Raw genomic sequence first — 24,027 nt, forward strand, 5'->3', positions numbered from 1 at the left:
GTGCAGGAAGGCTGAACGAATCTGCCGGAATACAAAACTTCATATTCACTATGACATCTATAAAGAGCGCCTCCGGGCCTACAATTTAGACTTAAAAAGTGCTAGGGAAACATTCTTCTCCAACATCATTAACAACACTAATAAGGCAAAAACCCTATTTGAAACTGTTGACAGACTGACCAACCCCCCAACACAAATACCACCTGAACTCCATTCCACACAGAAATGCAATGAGTTTGCGTTCTTTTATACTGATAAAATTGAAGGCATCAGACACGCCATTAATATCTCAAACAAAAATGTTGGATCACCACCCTATTTAGGCAAAAGTAACTCAGCAATGATGACAAGCTTTAATGCCATAGACTCTCAAACTCTAGTGGAAACGGTGACAAATTTAAAACCATCCACCTGCTGTCTTGATGCTCTACCTACTAACTTCTTTAAGAATGTTTTTGACTGCCTAGCAACAGACATATTGCAAATAGTTAATAACTCTATTCAGACAGGCCATTTCCCAAAAGCTTTCAAAACTGCAGTTATTAAACCTCTCCTAAAAAAGCGGAGCCTAGATGGCTCTATTATCAACAACTACAGACCAATTTCAAATCTACCTTTCATAAGTAAAATAATTAAGAACGTTGTCTTACAACAACTTAATCACTTCCTGGCTTCAACTGGCTGCCACGACAATTTCCAGTCAGGATTTCGACCTCTTCATAGCACCGAGACGGCCCTTATTAAAGTTGTAAATGACATCTGTCTTAACACAGACTCTGGCAAAACTTCAATTTTAATGCTATTAGACCTCAGTGCTGCATTTGATACAGTCGACCACTCAATACTTTTGGACAGGTTGGAAAACTGGGTGGGGCTCTCAGGCACAGTCTTAAGCTGGTTCAGGTCATATCTACAAGACAGGAACTATTTTGTTTCCATTGGTGACTTTGTATCAGAAACAACCAACGTAACGTGTGGAGTCCCCCAAGGTTCGATCTTAGGGCCGACTTTATTCAACATCTACATGCTCCCACTAGGACAAATCATGCAAAAAAATAAAATTTACCACCATTGCTACGCTGATGACATCCAAATCTATGTAGCGCTTTCACCAAACGACAATCGCCCCATAGATCTTCTGTGCCAGTGCATTGAGCAAATCAAAGACTGGATGTGTCAAAATTTCCTACAACTAAATGAAGACAAAACTGAGATCATTGTATTTGGTGCTAAAAAAAGAAAGGTTTAAAGTAACCCAACACCTTCACTCTCTGTCCCTGAAAACATCAAATGAAGCCAGAAGTCTGGGGGTTATTATGGATTCAGATTTACATTTAGAGAGTCACATCAAATCAGTGACAAAATCGGCCTATTACCACCTCAAAAATGTAGCACGACTTAGAGGGCTCATGTCAGCTCAAGACTTAGAAACACTTGTACATGCCTTTATAACTAGTAGGCTAGACTATTGTAATGGTCTCCTTGCAGGTCTTCCAAAAAAAACTGTCAGGCAGCTCCAGCTTGTTCAGAACGCTGCTGCTAGAGTTCTAACAAAGACCAAAAGATGTGAGCACATTACACCAATTCTTAAATCCTTACATTGGCTCCCAGTATGTCAGAGAATTAATTGCAAAATCCTACTGCTTGATAATCAAAGTTCTTTTCATGGGCTTAGTTGGGGGTTCGCTGTCTTGTCTTGATTTAAGAGTTAGGTAAGGGGGGAAGCAGGATGTGCCGAGCAGGCAGACACGAGTCTGACAGGATGGGGAGTCAGTTTATGTCCTGGCTGAGGAATGCAAGGTCTGCGGGTGAACTAGCAGATTTACCAGCCAAAGGGGGTTTAGAGACACACCAACACTATTCAACATACACACTCTGTTCGCTGATGTTTACGTTAAGTCAGGAGTCTGGACATTGGATGTGACCGGATCTTCAGATGCGGGGGGTGAAAGGTCCTCCTCTACGCCAGTTTAGGGCCAATAGAAATCTTTCCTTCTCTGTCTTTCAAGGGTTATAAAACACGATGTTCTTGCTGATGTTAGTGAGTTGTTCTTCCGGCCTGTGTGCTGCCTGAACTGCTCCTGCCTTTGCAAACACAGCGCTGATACTTGACCTGTGATCTGACAAATAAATCTCCCAGAACGAGAGAAGTCCCTTGGCTGAATTTTTGAAAACCCCGACCAGGCTCCAATTCTTGAACACGTATTCTTACACAGTCCTATCCGGCTGAAGTGACATTATCGTGTAACTATTGATAGTATCCTTTTAAATCAAATCAGAAATTGATCAAAAGTAGTCTCGTGAATTCGATTTTGGAGGAAGTTGGATGTTAAAAATGAGGTTTCCAAAGCTGCTTGCAGCTTTAATCATTATTATTATTATTGTTAAATTATCTGGTGGGCACATTTAGCCGCCACTCCGTTGCTTCTATCATTCTTTGCTGCAGGATTACCCTAACCACCAGAAAACTTGGAAACGTTTTCCATCATTTACAGTCATTTTTGTTTTTTTACAGGCGTCCAACGCGTCCATATATGGATCCAGGGCCGCTTGTGAAAGTATTCCACGTGACCTGCTCGCAGGCCATTAGCCACTGCCATCCATAACCTCAGCAAACAGCAACAGAACGCCGGCGCTAGAGTTTTAATGATCGCAGGCTGGGCCCGGGGGGAGCTAAGGTCATGCTGCCGCTCCCCCAACCCGCCATCTCCTCCCCCCGTCCGGCTCTCGGTGTTTGTGCATGTTCTTTGGGCATACTTTGGGCCCCACCCCCCTTCATTAAAATCCTTGTTATTGATTGGGTGGGCTGCTAACAAAGACCAGATGGGTGGGGGGGTGATGGTAGCATCACCCCCCCACCCATCTGTATTTATTCAGCCTTGATACTACAAAGAAACCGCCTCACAATTGCGTTAGCCTGCTGTCACTCAAGGGCCCCGGCCAATCCAACCAAACCCTGACCAAACCAGCACCCCCGCTGCCAAATGTGCCATACGAGAGGAAGGTAGCTGCTGCTGAGAAAGCTGTACGAATGTGGACACCCAGTGGAGAGATACGATCCTGTTTTGTGCTGGAAGAAGGAGAGAATTTCACTTTTGCATTCCCCCTATTTGCCGGCGGTTTTCCTATTTGCATCTGAAGTGCGAGCCATCGTTAGTGGCGTCCCAGTGGAATGGAGGGTGAGCAATGACACGCCGCCAAGGGGACTGAGCGGTGGCTTTCTTTGTATTGTGTAGAGCAGGTGGGCCTGTAGATTCTTTTGTGATATTCATGGAGTGGACTGTTTGCTCGGCGCGTGTGCGGGCAGGCGTGTGTGTGTGGGTGGGTGCGTGCGATGCATGTGTGTACAGTGGCTTGTTGAGCAAAGCGAGATTAGAGGGGCGTGAGGGGGGGGGGGGGGGGGGCGTTAATTCTTTGTGTTTATTATCCGATATGTTTCCTTTCATTCTGCGCTTTTTGGGACATGATTAGAAATTAATGTTTTTTGACAGATTATTGTCGTAAATCTGCTGCTTCAACAACATCTTAGTCTTTTAAAGAAATACTGCTGGTGAATAGCCTACATCAGCCAGGACTAAATAAAAGAACAAATAATAAAATATGGATTTCTCTTTTCCGATTGCCTTATTGACGAGGGAGGCAATTTCAGAGTCGGCAGTGATCGATCCATCTTTTCTTTATCGAAGCTGGTCAGCCTCACACACACAAAGAAACACACACATGAACACAACAACAGGACCGGATCTAATAAACCTTGTGTACTCTTTTCTGTTTCTGATCGAGCAGTCGACGCATCGCTGTGGATGTAAATGCTCTGGAATGATTCTGGATGTCTGAGTACTGATCTTGTGTTTCATAGTCTGTACCAAAGCTGCGCTTGTTGCTTGCTCTTTTCACTCCAAACAGCTCAGCAGTTTATATTCTGCATTTTAATCCCTTTATTTAGTTGCGCGTCTCCTTCACTTTCCTTTAAGTGAGAGCACCGGGTCGTCGCCATAACACCCGAGGATCCCACACAGCTAATTGCAGGGCAGTCTTGATTGCATTTTAGTTTAATTTAGAGACTGTGACATATAAATTGTGTTATAACACTGGGCATTGTGTAATGACTCGACACAAGGGAATCTGAACTCCAGCATATCTCTGCCTTCTGAAAAGCTAACAGGCTAACGCCGTCTTTGTCTTTGTCTCGCCCTCCTCACATGAGACTGCATGGACATTGACGTCGTTATGAGCCGTTGTATCATTCCCCCCTACAGTCTGAGGCTTTTTTCCAACCTCTTCTTTATTATTAATATTACTTTTAGCTAATAGTTCATGGCTTAACTGATTTAATTAGCTTTTAAAAAACCCGGAAATGTTCTTTTCTCAGCCTGAAATATATCATGCCTCTGAGGAGAAGCATATCTCCCTAAATTAAATTAAATAAGAAGAGTATTATCCTTCTTCATCTGTATTTTGTACATGTTTGGGTGTTTCACTGCTTTTACTGTCAATTGCTGCCGGTTGCTAGGCAACGGGAGAAGCGGAGGGGAAGCCGATGACGCAAACAGGAAGTCTTCCCGTAGGACAGACGGATCTATTTCAGGGATCGCTCTGTTCAGCCTATGCGGTTGTTGGAGGACCCCGGCCACGTATTGAGACATAGCTACTGCTTCAGTTTGCTACCTGGGATGGTACTAGCCAGCATTGCACTAGCTAGCATTGTGCCATCTAGCATAGTGCTAGCTAATTTGCGCTAGCATTGCACTAGCTAGCGTTGCGCTAGCTGCCACTGGCTCATGCACATAATGTTACATAAAGAGATGACTTGAGCTAATTAGTAAAGCAATTGTCTTCCGTCCTCTCTGTCTGTCCGTTTCTCTCTAATTCTCACATCTCTGAGATTTTGACCGGACCACCGAGTTTTTAGCCCGTCAGATGTTTTATGCTTTTTTTCCGACCTCCTCTTTATTATGGGTGTGTACTGCACGGCTCAGAGCCTGTGACGTCATTGCCCGAGTGCTTGTCACCTCACGGCTTTGGATTTTCTGCGCGCGAGTATCTGGATTCGTGTTTTTGTTTCTTAGCCAATCGCTGTCAGTTCTGTATATTCTGTCCAATAAAAATCGGTCACTCACTGGTTGCCAAGCGGTGAGTGAGTGAAATCCCTGACATCTGACTCATTGAGGTTCAAGAGCTGAAAGAAGTAAGTAGATTTTCTTCAAATGTGATTACAATTAAAATTATATTAATAATATCTGACATAGTGTATATGTATATTCGTATATCTATTGCTATCTCTCTCTCTCTCTGTCTATATATATATATATATATATCAATTTCTTAAACATTGCTAGCTAGACTCAAAATATCAGTCATTTAGCTCCTGTTTTAGGCTAACTAAAACTAAAAACTAAAAGCATACTAAATGTGTACTTGCTTACTCCCGAAATCATCCTAACTTTGTGTTTAACGTGTTTATTTAAATATTTCAGAATGGCACTCAAACAACTCCTGTGGACAAAAGCGCCCAATAATTATTACAGGCCACCACCAATCCACTTTGTGTGTGGTTTTTAAAAAAGAGCCGGCCAGGGTGGTGACCTGGGAGTTCGATGTGAACGGTGTGAGACCAGGACTGGTTAAGAGGAATGTCCTGGTTGCTCTCACTGATGGCCAGTCGGTGGCTAAAGTCACCATTTATGAGGAGTTTTCCTCAACGTGCCAAGAGGGGGGGAGCTATTTTATGAGGTGGTACGGACTGAGAGGAGAGTCCGTGCCCTACTCAATTAATATTTCAAGGGAAACCATGTTCTTTCGGAGTGGCCCAATTGAGGTTACGCCGTAGCTCAGGAGGCAGGCGGAGAGCCTCATCTGCCCCCATCTCCTCTCACCCCCCTGAGCAGCTGCACGGACACCAAGGGGCTGTTCACAGTAGAGGGTGAAGTGGTCCAAGTAAGTCCAGTTTCAGCCTGTGGTGGTGTAAAAAAAGGGCAACCAGTTTGATATTTGGTGCATGTTGGCATAAAGTCTTAATAACTCACACATCCATCTTGTTTAGATGTCAATGGTGAAGAAAATCACCAAAGGGAGAGAGGCCTTTCCACTGCGCCAGATTAAGCTTCAGCAGGTAGGCAGCCATTAAATGGAGAGAGAGACCGATGGACAGACACACGCAAAGACAGACACACACACGCACACACAGACACACACACACAGACACACACAGACAAAGACACACACAAACAGACACACACACACACGCAAAGACAGACACACACACGGACACACAGACACACACACACACAGACACACACGCACACACACACGCACACACAGACACACACACAGACACACACAGGCAGAAATTAGGTATTAAAATATAATTTCATCTCCATGTTGCAGGGGGAAACAGAGATGGCTCTCAGCCTGTGGAGGGAAGCTGCAGCATCTGATGTGCTCCAGGTTGGGGCAAATGTCAGGGTGTCCCATCTTAGGGTTAACCAGGGACAGTTTGGGACACAACTGCAGTCCACCAACTTCACTTCCATTGAGGTTGGTCTACTTTGGCTGAAAAAAGTCTTTCAATCACATCTTCAAACTATACAGGGAAGTCTGCTGAATTAATGTTGTGATTGTATTCAATGTAAATGAAATAGATTTGAATTGACAGTAAAACGTATGCATACAGTAAATGTGTATTTAAAAAGCAAGGCCTGGGATTGGTTTATTTGCATTATTAAAAGGGAGATAAATGGTTTGGTGTTTTGGTAAGTGCTGACTGAGGTAGAATATCTGATGTCAATGTTTCTCTCCACAGGAGGTGATCTCAGAGGAGGTGGTGGATGCGTGTGGGGTGATGGAGCTCGAGGGCTTTCCAGGCATCCTGAACCTCCTGCTGGAGGACGACCACACGACTACCATTAGTAGGGCTCTGTGGGCATCCATAGAGCCCCACATCACCAACCCGCCCCTAAGGGTAAAGCTGCAGAAGCACGGAAATCGGGTTGTCAAAAATGAAATGGTTAAAAGTTAATTTGTTTTTTATGTTGTTTCTTTGTTCCTGAATGTGTAGTTATTTATTCAGTTAGTGTTATTTTTGTTACATGTTCATGGAGGAATAAATTTGAAATATTTAAAGAACGATTCTGCTTTTTTAATGGTGTCCTTTGTTTCATGGAATCTTCATTATTGACCGTAAATGCTGTAAATACTTTTCTGGTGATTTGTATAATATACATATGTGTCTGATGAGTCCGGCCTGGTCCACAGAGCCTATCGGCGAGCCAAAGGGGGGCAGTAGTTCTGACAGTGGGGTACCAGTGATCAGAGCCCCCGAACAATACTAGTGGGCATGCCCGTAGATATTAGTGGAAAGTCACTTTAATGCCTTAACGTCTATGCTTTAGACCAGCGGTTCCCAAACTCAAGAATGCTGCGGCCCAATTTGAAATCTGAAAATCTTTTGCTGCCCACCCAAACCTTTAATCACAACTCTGATCAAAACATAATGATAATTGTGTTTAAATAAATGATAATCAAAATACATTAATAAGCTTAAGAATTTAACCAAAATCAAACATCCGCGAGCAAAAGTCCGTCTCGAGCGAGGTATTTGCTCGCTTGCGAAACGTGAACTTCGTTGCTCGCGAGGAGAATCTTTGCTCGCGCTCAAAGGTGTTTTCTACGGGCTCGCTGTTTTTCTTTTTGACAGTAAGGGGGCGGAGCCAGTCACCATGGTCTCTACACCTGATTGGTTACAAACCCCGTTTTTGGATTGGCTGGAGTGACGCATTCACACAAGGGGGTGTGGGGAGGTGGAGACGGTGCTTTCAGGGTCCGATCGATGTCGCGAGGGGCGTCCGCCCCCGCCGCCCCCTCGCCATCCACGCCTTAAATCTTCGGCTGCTTTTAGAATAACTTATTTCCCCTTTAAGATGGTTCAGCTACTGTAGAGAAAAAGACGCCGTCTCTCGCTCTTTAATCTCATGAACTTCTCGGCGAGAACGACAGCTTTGTTTCTCCGACGCGCCCTGAAACAAGCTCCATATCTCACGCGCTTGAGCGCCGCTCAGCATCTCGCCGTCGTAGACGAGCTTTGGCATGTTTGGCAGAGCGCCTTGAGCGCCGTGTACAACCAGTGTGGATCAACCGATTAACCAATTGATCCATATATATAAGGCGCTCCGGATTACAAAGCGTACTGTCGTTTTTTGAGGAAATTGAAGCCTTTTAAGTGCGCCTTGGAGTGCGGAAAATGCAGTATATTTACTTTAATACTACAAGAGGGCGCCCCGTTTGTTGAACAACGACAAGCGGACAAGAGCAGCCGTTTCGAGCGAGAGCCTTATTGTTTTATTAATCTGTCCGTTTAAATTGTTTGTGCTTCATCAACTAATGTTTCACATACCTAATATGCCTCATCATAAATATTTTTATATTAATTTCAAACTTTTAAAAATTGAAAATTAAAAAACTTTATTTATGTATTGTAAATGACCTCTCGCGGCCCACCAGGGGGGCCCGCTGCTTTAGAGGTTAACTAATATCTAAGGTTGTGACTGTTTCACTGAATAAATACACAAAGAAACTGAATTGGGGTGAACTTTGTTCCTTTTGTGTTGTGGTGTAATTATTATCTAACTACATTTAGTTCAGTGGTGTTATTATAAACTAAGTTTACATTTAGTTCTGTTTTATGGAGCCAGGGAGAAGCAGCATAACACTGAAGGAGAATGATGTGTGTGGTGACATTCAGATACTGTAGCTTGTATTCTGTAATATCTTAAGGTTACAGTTCAAATAGCCATATTCTATACAAGCAACAAATCGTTACATACAAGGTAATAAATGTGTGACGGTATTGCTTGATTTACTCTGCCTTAAGATTGCAATATTACTTTTAGCAAATAGTATTCAGTTTTATGCTTTTTTCCGACCTCTTTATTATGGCCACTGCTCAGAGCCTGTGACGTCATTGCCTGAGCGCTTGTCACCTCACCCCTTTGGATTTGCCGCATGCGAGTATCTGGGTTTGTGTTTTGGTTTGTTTGTCCTGTCTATTACTGTCCAATAAAAATCTGTCATTCACTGGTTGCCGTGCGGGATGTGTGTGTTTATGTTTTTGTGTTGTGGACCCTGCAATGATTCAATGGAGCTGCAGTGTTATAATGCCTCATTAGTTAGTTTTCTGGTTTTTACTTTATATTCAGGTATCTATGATGATATGAATGCTCTTTAGGGACATGTATGCCCCTCATAATAATTATTTATTAAGTCTGCTACTCTGGATTATGCTTTACGTTACGCGTTAAACAACATTCATTTTTTTATTTTGCGTCTGAAAGCATCATTTCTCAGTGCCCCTGAACGCAACATCGCAGATGAGTTAATTTGTCCTGAAGTCTTCTCTGGTAAGTCGTATTGAGCACCTCTGCGAACGGCTCATTATTTGAATGCTTTACATGCAGTTTTAATATATTAAAACGGCATTAGAATGTGTTTGTAACTCATGTCAGACATAAACATGAAGAGACAAGCTGAAACCCCCCCGTATGGCATAAGCTAACAACAACCCGTGTCTTAACACTAGCATAGCGGCTAACACGGACTTCCCCTATTCTTTTTTTACATTTGATTTTAACCTTTTGATCAGCGATGACCTCTGTCTGTCTAGCGTTTCTTCATTTTTGAACGCAATAATTTGGTGACCCCGACGTGATGGAGAGCAATGGACGGACGGAGGAACAGCTGATCTGAACAAAGCCCAGCGATCGATTTTCTTCACTCACACGGCGCCATCGAAAAGGTAACCGGCAACCAGTTGTTTTAAAACCGAAATGCTGTATAGTTTATCATAGAACATTTAGGTGTGAGTGGAGATACGATGTTTTGAGGTAAACTAAATTTAAGATTTTTTTTTTCTCGTAGTTTGGATGGCTGTTGTGATAAAAAGCACATTGTATATAGTTTGTTAGGACGTCTTTGTGTGTGTTACCGACAAGGTTCGGTTGTGTAGCGTTAACGTTAAGTGGATGGGCGACGTTATTTAACCGAGCGGTCATACTAAGGAATGAGTGAAAACCTAGTATAGTATAGTATCCATTCTTAGGACCATGTGATTTATTCTTGCATTTTAAACGGTCTATGGACATTTTCTAGGCTCTATGTGATTCTTTATGTTTTAACGTTTATATAAATGTTCTCTGCTTACATTAACACAATTTTCCCATTTGTTGTTTAAACATTTTGACAATTACTGAGTTTGAGAGAGACTCTAACCAGAGTCTACAACACATCACCACACACACACACACACACACACACATCAGCACACACACCCATGGGACTTCCGCAAGAGACAAATGACAGGACGCTGTCTGTGGAGCCGGTCTGGTAAGACAAAAGGGAGTCGTTCCCAGAGAGGTGCGACCCATAGGGACGTAGAGACGATCAACAGTCCAGTGGGTGAATATATGTAAATAGTTAGCACAGAGGGAGACGTTTAAATGAGGGGGAAATAATGTGATTTGAGCCAAATCTGTAGACCTTGTTGTAAATAATTTGTTATTTTCTCCTAAACTTAGTGATAGGCTGCAAGTTGTTGAGTGTGGATATGAGATGTACAGTGCACGGTACATCTCATACAGCATCTTAATGATGGAAGCAAATTTTAGATTATAGGACAACATTAGTAATAACAGTACAGAATGGAAAACTTTGTTACAGACCATCATCCTGTAATGATTTTATCAACAAAACATACAAACATGTAACTGCAGATATATTGATAATCTATCATTTTCATTAGGAACACATGAATGTTCGAGGTCACTAACAAACCATGTTTTGAGTTTTGAGTTCACAGGTACAGAACGCAGGTAACAGTAGTGTTGCTGAAACCCCCGAAAGCTGCTGCAGCCCTGAAGACTGATGAGAATGCAAATGCAAGTCCAATTGTGATGGAAAGTCACAAAGACAATGGTAAACTGACTGTAATGGTGGGTGCCCTCAGTGGGCCAACAGATGGTTGATCTTGATGGGAAAATGGAAGTTAAGAAGGGCAAGGGAAGTTGAAATCAGGAATCAGGAAACATTTATTACCAAAATATGCCAAACATACAAGGAATTTGTCTTGGCGGTTGGTGCGCGACAGTAGACAGACAAGACAACAGTGCACAAGTAATAAAATAAAGTAAAATGAAATGCTAATGCAATGGGTTAGTAGAATAAGGCTATGGGTTAGTATAAAACAAGAGAATAAAGTTAAAAATTTTAAATATTAAAAAAGTAAAAAAAAAATATTAAGCATAAAGTGCACTAACGAACAAGTAACAAAGTGCCGAGTGACAAAGTGATGAATTACAGTTAAAGTGACATGTGCAGTGTGAAGGGGAGTGACCGGTGGAGTGTTATAGTCAGTCAGTGGGGGACCGGGCTCTGTTGATGAGCCCGACTGCCGACGGGAAGAAACTGTTCGTGTGGCGGGAAGTCTTAGTCCTGATGGACCTCAGCCTCCTGCCAGGTGGAAGGGGCACAAACAGTTTTTATCCGGGGTGGGAGGGGTCGGCCACGATCTTTTTAGCTCGCTTCAGATACCTGGAAGCGAACAAGTCCTGCAGGGACGGCAGATTGCAGCCGATCACCCTCTATGCAGAGCGGATGACACGCTGCAGCCTGCCCTTGTCCTTGGCTGTGGCTGCAGCGTACCAGACGGTGATGGAGGAGCAGAGGATGGACTCGATGATGGCCATGTAGAAGTGGACCATCATCGTCTTTGGCAGGTTGAATTTCTTCAGCTTCCTCAGGAAGAACAACCTCTGCTGAGCCTTCTTGGTGATGGAGCTGATGTTCAGCTCCTACTTGAGGTCCTGGGTAATGATGGAGCCCAGGAAACGGAAGGAATCCACAATAGTGACGGGGGAGTCACACAGGGTGATGGGGGAGGGTGGGGCTCTGTTCCGCCGGAAATCCACAACCATCTCCACAACCATCTCCACTGTCTTTAGAGCGTTGAGCTCCAGGTTGTTCTGGCTGCACCAGGACACCAGATGGTCAGACTCCCACCTGTAGGGGGACTCGTCACCACCAGAGATCAGTCCAATGAGGTTGGTGTCATCCGCAAACTTTAGGAGCTTGACGGACTGGTGACTGGAGGTGCAGCTGTTGGTGTACAGGGAGAAGAGCAGAGGGGAAAGAACGCAGCCTTGGGGGGATCCGGTGCTGATGGTCCGAGAGGCTGAGACATGTTTCCCCAGCTTCACGTGCTGCTTCCTGTCAGAGAGGAAGTCTGTGATCCACTTGCAGGTGGAGTCGGGCACGTGCAGCTGGGAGAGTTTGTCCTGCAGCAGAGACGGGATGATGGTGTTGAATGCAGAGCTGAAGTCCACAAACAGGATCCTGGCGTAGGTTCCTGGGGAGTCCAGATGCTGGAGGATGTAGTGGAGAGCCATGTTGACAGCATCGTCCATAGACCTGTTAGCTCTGTAGGCGAACTGCAGGGGGTCCAGGAGGGGGTCGTTGAGGGACTTCAGGTGGGTCAGGACTAGCCGTTCTGATATTCTGAAAACTGATGAAGACACACATAAGGTGTTTGACGGTACGGTAAATGGTAAGCGTAAGTGTCAGGGGCGTGCCCCCCCCCCCAAAAAAAGTAAATACAAAAAACCATCCTGAACAGAAACGGTATAAAGCTGAAATAAATGCATTAGTATTGTTTTTATCAAGTCGTCTTATGTTGTCATTTGTCACTTATGCTACAAGCCCCATATTTGCAACATGTTGGGCCACGCCCCCATCAACACAGCAAGACACAAACCAACATGCCTGCATTCTGACAGCGCTTCAATGGAGACTAGCAGCTAACCACTGGATACCACTGTAACTAACAGGTGAGTAAGTTGGAGATACTTGAAAGGATCATTGAAATGATAAGAAAATAAAGTTATCTTCACACTCAATTTAATGTGTAAGAATGTTTCGACATTGAGGAATTTTGGGAGAGTGAGTTGAGTAAGGCTGCTGCTGTTACTTTTGCAAACTTTTAAGATTATCTCTGGCTAGCGAGCTAGCACTAGCTAGTTAGCTTAAGTCCATTCCCAGGTGTCACTTAGCCATAGATAACACACTGTCGCTAGTTTACACTTGAAATTGAAATAAAAGCAGTCTATAGTTAATGTTTTGTAAAACTTTTCTAAAGATGACACAATGAAAATGATACATGCGTCAGGGGGAGACAGGAAAATCCACGCGTTCAGAGACCCGCAAGCATCAACTAGCACGACAGAGAATGCAGAAAGATATGTAAGGGAAACAGAAGGAGCTAGTGGAGAAAGCAGAACAGGTGCAGAAAGGGAAGACGCCAGTGGCAGTGAATGTTCAGGAGACAAGTTGTCAGAGACAGAGCAGGAGGAGGAGAGTGATTCTGGGAGAAGAGAACTGAATGATTAACAAGTCTGCCCTCCAGGTGAGTGGTTATCAGTAGCTGAAGAATGGGACAGCGTCGGTCGGGTTATGGCAAACAAAAATATGTAAAATGTTAATGATTGCATGTTTAGTCTTAAAAAACAACAAAAGAACAACATGTGATTGGAAGTGGATAGCACTTATGTTAAAAGCTGATACTAATGGGATTCTTTGGTGTTTTACAGACATTTCCAAGTCAGGGGTGAAGCTCCAGCGCAACCTCAACTACATTTCCCCAAGACATTCCAGGGAGACCGAAACAGGAGCTTCAAGGGTGAGTGGTATGGAGTCCACCCCTAGTTAGAATACTCCATCAGTGAAGACTCTAGCTTTTTCTATGCTTGCAGGCATTTCAGTTTACCTGGCCATGTTGAGTCTACATTTACTTCAGGTTCAGGTTTCAAAAACTGGAAAAGGCTACAGACGGACGGTATGCTGCACACAGTAGATCTGAGCATCACAAGAATGCCATGCTAGCAAGGAAAGAACACTAAATTGCATTAAAAAATCAGGGATCTCTAATGGGACAATTAAATAAAGACTACAACAAAACTGTAGAAGAGAACAGGGGGTACAAAACTCTTGCTGAAGTGGTTCTTCATTGTGCAACCGAGAACATTGCTCTGCGAGGGCATCGTGAATCTGTGGCTTCAAGCAGGAAAGGGAACTTTTTGGGTATGTTGAATATCATAGCAAACCATGACAATTTTTTTTTGAAAAAGATGGATGGTCCCAGAAATGCTAAATATACAAGTCCTGACATACAAAATTAGATTTTGTCATGCTTAGCAGATATGGTGCGCACATCAATAATATAAGAAGTCAAGGAAAGTGGTGCTTTTAGCATTCTTGTGGATGAGACTATAGACAAAAAAAAATGGAACAAACGTCTTTTGTTTTTAGATACTATTAAAATGGTGAAATCCTTGAAAGTTTTTGGAATTCGAGGTAGCAGAGAAGGTAGATGCGGAGAGTGAAAATAATTCACCTCTTGTCGAGATATGGTCTAGAATATAAGTAACATTGTTGGGCAGTCTTATGACGGGGCTGCAGTCATGAGTGGCAAGCACAGCGGTGTACAGGCCCGAGTTAAGGAAGTAGCAAAGCTGGCCTTCTACGTTCACTGTAACGTGCATTGCCTTAATCTGGTGCTTGTGGACACCGTGAGAGGAATCTCAGAGGCTGAATGTTCCTTTTCCTTGTTAAAACAGCTGTACATCTACATGTCTGGATCAGCAGTGCATCCCAAATGGTTACAGGTTACAGGAGATGTATACAGGTGCACCCAGAGAGTTGCAGTGTTGAGTGACACACGGTGGGCCTCCAGATATTATGCTTGCCGTAATTTATGGGATAGGTTGCCAGCAGTTGTGAAAGTGCTTGAGGAACTGGGTGATGAGAACAGTGGCGAGAGATCTGTAGGTGCTAGAGGCCTTTTGCCTCAGATTGATTTCCAATTCATTGTATTTCTTGCCATATTTAAGAAACATGCTCCAGTCTTCCTGTCTTGATTTGGCCAGAGCAGTGGATCTTGTGGAGGCACTTATTAGTACTTTTGAATCCTACAGGGGTGAGCAGGTGTTCGGTGATTTGTGGGACAACGTTTTGGAGCTTGCAAAGCAATGTGATGTCTCTATAGACACTGCTCGAAAACGTAAGAGATCACTAAGTTCAAAGCTACAGGGATACCATGTTCTGTCTAATGTCGGCAGCCAAGAAACAGGCAATGGCAAAGATTATTACAGGACAGTAATCTTTAATCTGGTTTTGGACCGGATGCTCAGTGAGCTCAGGAACAGATTCTCCAATCAGAATTGTGACATAATGCGTGGAATACAAGCTTTAAATCCAAGTAGCAAAAGCTTCTGTGACAAAGATTTTTGCATTTGCCAAATTGTATGGGTGTGACCTTGTCGACCTTGAGCATGAGCTCTACCAAATTAAAAGAGTTTTAGATCGTAAGGTAAAACAAGGGATGCAGAGACCACCTACAATTGTAGACCTGGCAGCTTTTATTGAACCATACCAGGAGGTCTTTGATGTTTTCTCCAGGCTTTGCAAAATTGCACTAGCACAGCTGCTTGTGAACGCAGTTTTTCCTGCTTGAAGCTTGTCAAAACACACCTGAGAACTACAATGGGAGATGATAGGCTGAGTGATCTTGGGGTGTTGAGCATAGAACACAGCAGGGCAGCGTCTTTAAATTTAGATGAGTTTGTTGATCGATTTGCTAGAAATCATCACAACTGGAGAATACAGCTGCTGTAAATGGCTAAGTAACCAGCATCTGTTTGTTATACCTGCCAGTTCTGGATCATAAACAGCCTCAACAATAAACAGGACGAGCTAGTGATATTGTTCATCTTACATCTTTAGTTTTTCCTAGAGTGTATTATGGGACATATTATTGGTATTGCAATGTTAATACATGTCTGTTCTATTTAGACATATCTGGTCAGGTTCCCAGACAGGCTCTCAGATATGTTCTCAAGAATAATAAATAAGCTAACAAACATAAAGACAATTATGTAAAATTGTTTACATAGATCTACCTACTCTCACACACACACACACACACACACACACACATACAGACACACACACACGCAAACAAAGAGTGCCCCTTCTAGATCTGGTTTGTCAGTGCTCTGTTTTCATTCAGCACCACAATCTGTTTGATGTAGAAGCTAGTGATATTGATCACTGTTTTTAGTGATAATGTTCAATGTACATTGTACATATTGTTGATATTTGTTTTTCTTTATGTATTATGGGACATGTGTGTGTGATGTAATGTCTTTGCGTTTCTCTCTCTTTATATATACGTATATGTATACATTATCGCAAATGAATGTAATATTGCACTTAAAATGCTACAGTTTACCTAAATAAATTATCGCCTAAAATGACAATTCAAATTGTGTCTTTCTGTCACTTGCACTAAAAACATCCCCGTCTCATGTTAAAGTCCCGAACCCCCTCATCATGACACATCGCAATCGCACATTATCTAAGCACCCATTCCAGTAACATGGGATTATCAAAAAGACATCATTAGTGTCCATAAGAAGGTTCAATCCATTGTTTAGGGCTAGATGGGCTCATCTTTCTCTTAGAAAACTGCTGCTCTGAGTGATGCAGTGTGTGAGTTTTAAAATAGTAGTTTTTGACAATCAAGTGCCACCCCAAATAAAAGACTGGCCAGAGCTGCCCCCCCAGAAATAATGTCCTGGCTACGCTCCTGACCGGAGGACTGAACTGTCTTTCACACCTCTGAGCTGCTAATCTCTAAACAGATCATTACCCCCCTCCCCTCCGTCAGGAGGAGGCCCTTACCTGCAGATAACTCAACAAGGCTCGGTATTAACAGAATAACCATCAGGGACAGCCTGGACGTCGCACACATCCTGCCGCGACTAAAGAAACGATAATGAGTAGAAAGGTTGCAGCCTCAAATGTCATCGACCAGTTTGCTAATCTGAGATTTATTCCTGTGATTCTGCGCCGAGACTTTCTAGATTGAAAGCAGATGGCAGAGGAGGACTCTCTTCGTTCTGCCAGGATATTAATAGCACATGTGTTTACAGACGCCCGCGCTGGTGGTTGGGTGAGGGCGGGAGGGCTTCTGAAGAGGGGCAATGGTCGTCTCATATTTGTCTCCTTCTTGTGTCCCTGCAGTAAGCATGTTCCTCAACACGCTGACGCCCAAGTTCTACGTGGCTTTGACGGGCACTTCCTCCCTCATATCAGGACTCATATTGGTAAGAAATCTGTGCTCTAGCTTCTGAGTTCTAAATATCTTGCGATGGGACAAAACACTTTCTCAGCGGTGCACATTTTAATGTGAAAAACACAGTTATAATTTCTTCCTGAATAACTGAGGGTGTCCTGCTGTCATACTCCCTCCAAGGGAGAAAACAAATAGTTTCCATTCTCAAGGTTTGAAAGAGAGAGATTAGTGTGTAGATATTACCAGTTTCCCTCCGATGCTCCAGAGACGGTGATGATCACCTAGATGTTTACGCCAGTAATAAGTCCTCAGATTGCAATAAATCCAGGTTTCATGTGCAGGTGTTTTTGTTTTTTTAAACCTCTTCTACTACACAGCAGTTGTCGGTCTGTGTGTCTGAAGTAGCTCGTCGGTCCCTCGTCCCTGTGGCCCATTGGTCGCTCCAACGAGGCACACAGAAGTTGTTGAGTTGCTCTGAGAGATGATTCACTCTCATTTCCCTGTAAGCCTCAAAGATCTCTTCAAGTTCTGTCATCAAACACCACTCTGTGTGCACTTATTGAGGTACTCTGATTCAGGATCAGGAATCAGGAAACATTTATTGCCATAATATGTCAGATATACAAGGAATTTGACTTGGCGGTTGGTGCATAACAGCAGACATTACATTACATGTCATTACATTTCATTTAACGGACGATTTTATCCAAAGCGATTTACAATAAGTGCATTCAACCATAGGGGTACAAACTCAGAAGAACAAGAAACAAGAAAGTTCAATTTCCTCAAATAAGCCAATTTACGTAATCTGCAGGGACGGCAGATTGCAGCCGATCACCCTCTCTGCAGAGCGGATGACACGCTGCAGCCTGCCCTTGTCCTTGGCTGTGGCTGCGGCGTACCAGACGGTGATGGAGGAGCATGATGGCCGTGTAAAAGTGCACCATCATCGTCTTTAGCAGGTTGAATTTCTTCAGATACAGAAGCGTGAGCCCCTGATGGGCTGGAAGAGGGGAAGGTGGGGGAACTGTAGGAGGTTGGTGGAGCTGTGGGGGATGGGATCAGGACATTGTCAAATCGGCAGTAGACTCGTTCAGCTCGTCTGTCAGGCGGAGGTCATTCATGGAGTGGGGGGATTTTGGCTTGTAGTTAGTGAGGTGTTTGAGGCCTCTCCAAACCGAAGCAGAGTCACTTTCTGAGAACTGTTGTTGGAGTTTCTCAGAGTACAGTCGTTTAGCATCTCTCACCGCCTTGCTAAACTTGTATTTTGACTCGTGTACAAGTCTTTGTCCCCGCTCCTAAATGCCTGATCCTTCTGCAGGCGTAGTGTTCTGAGTTCCGCTGTGAATCATCTTCTTTCCCAATGAAACCGCTCTGCTGAAGAACACTAGCGTTATTGAGTGGATCGTCTTTTTCTAGCCGCCAATTTCTGTGCACGTCCAGTTCTAATGTGGGAAATCTAATTGGCTGGATCTTTCTCTGTATGTTCTACCTCGTGTTGACTGGACTTAAATTGCTTTTGTGGAGAATTTGTGGTAGAACCAATTATGTTTTCATTGAATGAAACTCGCATGAGCAGATTCACTAAATCTCTCTCCCTCTGCAGATATTTGAGTGGTGGTATTTTAGGAAGTATGGGACCTCCTTCATAGAGCAGGTGTCTGTGAGCCACCTGCGCCCACTGCTGGGCGGGGTGGACAGCAGCACCCCCAACACCAGCAACGGAGAGGCCAACGATTCCAACCGACAGAGTGTGTCCGGTAAGATGAGAGGCAGAGCCACTGCTGCGAAATGTTCTAGAGAGGCTGTCGTCATCATCATCATCAGAGTCCCTGCAGCCTCCTTCCCTTCAGGTCATAACATGTCTGCATATTATCTGTGTGCTGCCAGAGATACAGTACAAGACTCACGTAGAGAAAGTCCTGTTTACTTTCAGAACACAGCAGCGTAATAATCTGAATGATGATGATTTTAGTGGTGAATAGAATTATAATAACAGCAGCTGCAGAAGAAATCCAAGAATGATGTTGATGATGACATCTGGCACTAATTATAATACAAGTACACTTTATTTTCACTATAAGTGTCTGCGGCTTTAATGTAACATTTAAATGTAAACATGTTTAATGCGTTTTAGCTGTAAAATCGGTACGCACACTGCACAACACAAAGTGGTATGTAAGTGCAGACCTATTTTTGGATCAACAAATTATGCTGAACTGAAAGTGTTTGATATTCTTTTTATTATATTATTTTATTGTATATATTCTAACCAGATTATGAAAGGAAAATAAGGACGAATTAAGAACACAGATTAGTTTTCCCAGTCATGGTTTTATCATTTAATGAAAAAGTTGAAAGTGGAAGAGAAGCTTTTCATTATTCCGGCTCCACTAATCCTGCGTTTTCTGGCTAATGATCTGCTCCGTGTAAATAATTATGTAGTTTGTTCCATTGCTGGTCTGAGACAGACTTTTTAACCCTGTCTTTACCCTTGTTGGTGGATTCAAGCTCAGTTCATTATTGTGAAATATGGGATGATTTCTGTTATATGAATGAAGTTGTGGAAGGCTCTTCATGGGCATCTCTCACCATGTCATGAAAAATGAAACAATTCCTAATTAGACACCAATTACCCCACCCGTCTCCCTCCTGCAGAATGTAAAGTGTGGAGAAATCCGCTGAATTTATTTCGTGGAGCCGAATACAATCGGTGAGTGTTTAGAACTCCTCATCTGTCTCCTCATTGTTTCTCCTCCTCCTCTCTTCTCTCTTGTTCCTCATAAGTCCTCCTCTTCTTCACTGCCGTCGTTCTTTTGCTCACCGGTTTAATTATTAAACTTCACGGAGCTTCTCTCTCCTCTACCTGCTTTGTTTTCTCCTACATCTCTGCACGTCTTCTCATCTGTTCTTCTTTTCCTCATCCCTCCTTTCACTCTCTGTGATGTCACGATCCCATCGTGTTCTCCTCTCAGCATGCCGAGCGACATTTGACCTCTGCTGTCTTCCAGGTACACGTGGGTGACTGGTCGAGAGCCGCTGACCTACTACGACATGAACCTCTCGGCACAAGACCACCAGACCTTCTTCACCTGCGACTCGGACCACCTGCGGCCCACCGACGCCAGTAAGCAAGCGCGGGCGCACGGGCGGCGTGTTGGTGGGAGGCGGCGAGGCGAGCAGCTCTGACATGTGACCTGTGTTTGTTTGTTTGGTGGCAGTCATGCAGAAGGCCTGGAGAGAGAGGAACCCACAGGCTCGCATCTCCGCCGCGCACGAGGCTCTGGAGCTGGAGGAGTGAGTCCTCCCCCTCTTTTCATAAGGGAAAGCTTCGACAGGGTCCGTTGGCACTTCATTTAATGACCCCCCCCCGCCCCTCTCCTGCAGCTGTGCCACGGCCTTTATCCTGTTGGCGGAGGAAGAGGCCACGACCATCATGAAGACCGAGCGTCTCTTCAAGCAGGCGCTGAAGGCCGGAGACGGCTGCTACCGCCGCAGCCAACAGCTGCAGCACCACGGCGCGCAGTACGAGGCCCAGCACAGTGAGTGGTGTGCGTGTGTGTGTGTGCGTGTGTCTGTGTGTGTGAGCGCGTGTGTTACATCCTGGGTCTGTTTGCCTCCCCCAGGAAGAGACACCAACGTGTTGGTGTACATAAAGAGAAGACTGGCCATGTGCTCCAGAAAGCTCGGCCGCACACGAGAAGCTGTTAAAATGATGAGAGATGTAAGTACACACACACACACACACACACACACACACACACACACACACACACTGAGCCGCATATGCATAAATGATGAACCCTGTGTGCATGTGTCGGCCCCTGCTCGGTATTACATGTAACAACAGTTGTGTGTTTTCCAGTTAATGAAGGAGTTCCCTCTCCTCAGTATGTTCAACATCCACGAGAACCTGCTGGAGTCACTGCTGGAGCTCCAGAACTACGCCGACGTCCAGGCCGTTCTGGCCAAGTACGACGGTGAGGGGCCGAGACGCGCGGCGCTTCTCACTGATGTTAACCCGCGAGCCAAAAAGAAATCCATATTCTGAAACATCCACGGATTGATCTGCGGATGTGGATAGATGATTATATCTATCTATCTATCTATCTATCTATCTATCTATGAGGACAGTTCCTCTAGTGCTCCCGCTGCAGCTTCTTGTGACATTCGGCTTCGTTGAATCCAAAGAGAAGAAGTTTTTCTTCCTGTTTCACCACTTAAGCGTTACAACGTGTGTAAACATCACAAAAGCTGCCGAGTCCTTTGTGATGTCTCATGAACACAACAGAGTGGATTTATTTTGGCCGTTCTCCTCCTTTATACTTGTTGTATAAATGTCCAAAAAAAGGCTCCGACAGTCTCGTACTCAGAACGATGAAAACGTTGCCGGTCTTTAACAGGACCTCGTCTTTCTCCTACATCATGTGACACCCCCCACCCCCTTCCCTGTGTCTGCTGTCTCCACAGATATTAGCTTACCCAAATCCGCCACAATATGCTACACAGCAGCCTTGCTCAAAGCCAGGGCGGTGTCAGACAAGTGAGTACCCAATTGTTCTGTTGTAACTCAATAGTGTGTTAACGTGTCTCCTGCCCAGTGGAGACCAACACATGACTCGTTTTAGAGAGACAGAGACTTTTCTTTTTACACTTTTTACACACAGGGATTAATGTGAGTTTTAATGTGGGTAAAATCCAAAACAAGTTAATTACATAGTGGTGTGTGTGTGTGTGTAGATTCTCTCCAGAGGCAGCATCCAGACGAGGGCTGAGCACAGCAGAGATGAACGCAATAGAAGCCATCCACAGAGCGGTAGAGTTCAACCCCCACGTGCCGAAAGTGAGAGACAAATACACACACATACACACACACACACACACACACACACACACACACACACATACACACACACACACACACACACACACACACACACACACACACACACACACACACACAGCCGCTCAAAGCGGTGGTCTAATCCTGTTCTTTTCCTGTCCTCCTCCTCCTCAGTATCTGCTGGAGATGAAGAGTCTGATTCTTCCTCCAGAACACATCCTGAAGAGAGGAGACAGCGAGGCCATCGCCTACGCCTTCTTCCACCTGCAGCACTGGAAGAGGGTGGAGGGGGCGCTCAACCTGCTGCACTGCACCTGGGGGGGCAGTGAGTGCACACACATACACACACACACTACTGGCCATGTTACATAGCGTACTGAGGTGTGTGTGTTGTGTGTGTGCAGCGTTCAGAATGATCCCGTATCCTCTGGAGAAAGGTCACCTGTTCTATCCGTACCCCATCTGCACAGAGACGGCCGACAGGGAGCTGCTACCCAGTAAGAGACGCCCTGGCACACACACACACACGAGGCGTATTTACACAGTAACTTGAGTTTAAATATTTCTGCTGTTTTACAGCGATATCTCTTCTGCTAAAGATGAAAAAACTGTGAAGAACAGTTTGTTTTTGTTTTTTGTTGTTTATTCATAAAGCATAAACTATGTAAATGTATATAAGTTAACGTTGTGACTATGGACAAAAATATAAACTATAATGTTACTGGTAGTCACTGTAGTAAAGGTACCGTTAAAATACTGATGTTGTTATACTGATATTTATATTTCTGCATTTTATTTTGAAACAAAACAACAGTCTCTAAACTCATCTGTTGTTTGTTCAACTCTTAAAGCTATCAAACAAAATAAGTAAAAGTACAATAGAAAGTACAATAGTTTCCTATGAAAAAAGTACCCCAGATGTGTACTTGAATGTATAAACTAATATTGTATTTGTGTGTGTGTGTTTGTCTCACGTGGAAGCAGTGTTTCACGAGGTGTCGGTCTACCCGAAGAAGGAGCTGCCCTTCTTCATCCTCTTCACAGCCGGACTCTGCTCCTTCACCGCCATGCTGGCTCTGCTCACACACCAGTTCCCCGAGCTCATGGGGGTGTTCGCTAAGGCTGTGAGTCACGCACACATACACACCAGAGCCTCCTCCTGCTGTCACTAGCAGCTCCTCTCATGGTCATCTTCCCAGCTGATGAAGCTCTTTAACAAGTTGGGTTATTTTCAGCTTTTTTTTATATATGTCGTCTCTTGCTCTTGGCTCCTCCTCTTCTTCTTCTAGTTCCTCAGCACGCTGTTCGCTCCTCTCAACTTCATCATGGAGAAGGTGGAGAGCATCCTGCCGTCCAGCCTCTGGCACCAACTCACCCGCATCTGACCCGGACCCAGGACCCCCTCCTGGACAGAGACCGCTGAACTGATTGGCGCTGGATTTGACCTGCGCCCCTCTGGTGGCCAAAGGAGCGCGCTCAGAACCGAACTGACAAAAGCCAAAACACTGGAATCCAGAGTTGGTTTTGACTTTAAGCATTTTTGGGGGGTTTCAATCATTCAAAGCTGTTCTTTTGTTGTACAAAAAAGAAAAAAATGTGATCAATTGCCATCATTAGAAAAGTGAAAAAACAAAAAATACAATAAAGGACTTTTTGTGTTATGCTGCAAGCTGGCTTCTTCCTGCCGTTTTTTGATTCTTGCCGTTTTACCGGCTGTGACTGTGAGAAGCCCCAAAACATCTGGCGTACCGCCAGCTCCACCCTCTCGCCGGCCGTACCGGTTTTTGATAGTCACATGGCTATAAACACATTCTAACGGCACCCTCTAACGAACTAAAACATAAAACAGAAGCATCGACTTTAACACAATTTAAATAGCAAGATAAAAAATGAATGTGGCCGCGCTGCTTGATCTCATTGAGTTTCAGTCCTGTAACAATAACGTTTGCATTCACACATGAATCTCATGTCACCCAGTATGTTTTCTGGATGCAGTCGTCTTTTTACC

General features: G+C 44.2%; 1 protein-coding gene across 6 annotated transcripts; it reads left to right on the top strand.

Moving 5' to 3' along the window:
• Positions 1–2,865: 2,865 nt before the first annotated feature.
• On the top strand, positions 2,866–23,688 carry LOC120812238 (suppressor of tumorigenicity 7 protein homolog). Of its 6 annotated transcripts, none has more exons than XM_078097386.1 (17): positions 12,384–12,515; positions 12,745–12,872; positions 13,632–13,720; positions 17,125–17,207; positions 18,783–18,936; positions 19,835–19,889; positions 20,188–20,303; positions 20,398–20,473; positions 20,564–20,718; positions 20,803–20,900; positions 21,027–21,156; positions 21,647–21,719; positions 21,917–22,019; positions 22,194–22,344; positions 22,424–22,516; positions 23,001–23,143; positions 23,309–23,688. In XM_078097386.1, the coding sequence occupies exons 4-17, from the start codon at positions 17,130–17,132 to the stop codon at positions 23,402–23,404; spliced, it is 1,521 nt and encodes a 506-aa protein (XP_077953512.1). In that variant the 5' UTR covers positions 12,384–12,515; positions 12,745–12,872; positions 13,632–13,720; positions 17,125–17,129; the 3' UTR covers positions 23,405–23,688. The 6 variants fall into 6 exon arrangements, with proteins under 6 accessions (XP_040023988.1, XP_040023990.1, XP_040023991.1 ...); XM_078097387.1 differs by having other exon boundaries at positions 21,042–21,156; XM_040168054.2 differs by lacking the exons at positions 12,384–12,515; positions 12,745–12,872; positions 13,632–13,720 and adding an exon at positions 2,866–3,179.
• Positions 23,689–24,027: the final 339 nt, after the last annotated feature.

This window comes from Gasterosteus aculeatus, chromosome Y (genome assembly GCF_964276395.1).
Source record: "Gasterosteus aculeatus chromosome Y, fGasAcu3.hap1.1, whole genome shotgun sequence".
Taxonomy (NCBI): Eukaryota; Metazoa; Chordata; class Actinopteri; order Perciformes; family Gasterosteidae; genus Gasterosteus; species Gasterosteus aculeatus.

Coding starts and splice junctions, on each gene's coding strand:
- LOC120812238 (XM_040168054.2), top strand. Junction 19,890..20,187: donor CGTGGAGCCGAATACAATCG/GTGAGTGTTTAG, acceptor GCTGTCTTCCAG/GTACACGTGGGTGACTGGTC. Junction 22,020..22,193: donor TCAACCCCCACGTGCCGAAA/GTGAGAGACAAA, acceptor CCTCCTCCTCAG/TATCTGCTGGAGATGAAGAG.